This window comes from Nestor notabilis, unplaced genomic scaffold (genome assembly GCF_000696875.1).
Source record: "Nestor notabilis isolate BGI_N333 unplaced genomic scaffold, ASM69687v1 scaffold35198, whole genome shotgun sequence".
NCBI lineage: Eukaryota > Metazoa > Chordata > Aves > Psittaciformes > Psittacidae > Nestor > Nestor notabilis.
This window is the reverse complement of record NW_009939323.1, coordinates 1-773: the sequence shown is the minus strand read 5'-3', so window position 1 is coordinate 773 and position 773 is coordinate 1. Positions and strand designations below refer to the sequence as shown.

General features: G+C 38.7%; 1 protein-coding gene across 1 annotated transcript; it reads right to left on the bottom strand.

The window, feature by feature from the left end:
- Positions 1 to 420: 420 nt before the first annotated feature.
- LOC104409813 (ras-related and estrogen-regulated growth inhibitor-like protein) lies at positions 421 to 703 on the bottom strand (the record flags this gene model as incomplete). Its single annotated transcript, XM_010019797.1, has 1 exon — positions 421 to 703. A coding segment is annotated over one exon (283 nt), but the record flags the coding sequence as incomplete, so codon positions are not given.
- Between the last annotated feature and the right edge of the window lie 70 nt (positions 704 to 773).

Genomic DNA, 773 nt, shown 5'->3' with positions numbered 1-773 from the left:
TGCAAGTGTTCTTGCATAAAAAAACCCAATCACTTCTCAGAATTCTGAAGTAAGATTTTGATCAGCAAGGCTGAGTTTATTGGAAGTAATTGTTCATACTTCAATTGCACCTAGAAGCCCTATCCAAGACCATGCTGGTGTTTAATAAATACAGACTAAAGCTCTCCTCTGAAAAACTTAAGACAAATGGTGAGAGGAGCAGCTTAGTGACATAACCCTAACAGTAAATCTGTAGCAGAACTGGAAATAGGCAGTCAGGCTTTCTAGGTCTAGACCATGTCCACTTGACCTTACTATATCCTGCCTTTGGTTTCTTCTGTCTTACTCCTCCAGGCACTGACCTTTGGAGGAAACTGAATCCCAAGAGCTGTCTCTGTTCCATTATTTCATCTTGTTCCTACTTCAAGAATAGCCCAACTTTTACACAGATTTCCTTCTCTTTCCAAACACATTGTTGATTAATTTGGCCATTGACTTTGATCCACTTGGTCGTCTCTTTTCCTTCACTTTGAAATTTGATGTGATAGTCCTCAGGACTTTTGTGAACATTGCCACAACTTCTTGATAATGTTCTGCTGCAGACAGTTCACAGAATTGGCACTTGTTATCTATTGCCAGCTTCTGTCCTTCATCCCAGCCAACTTCTCTCATGTGGCATAAATCTTGTTTATTACCAACCAAAAATACTGATGACTCAGTCATTCTGAAATACAAAAAAGTTCTGATTAAAGATATGTTACAATACTGTGCTGTATGCTGGGATATACATATAT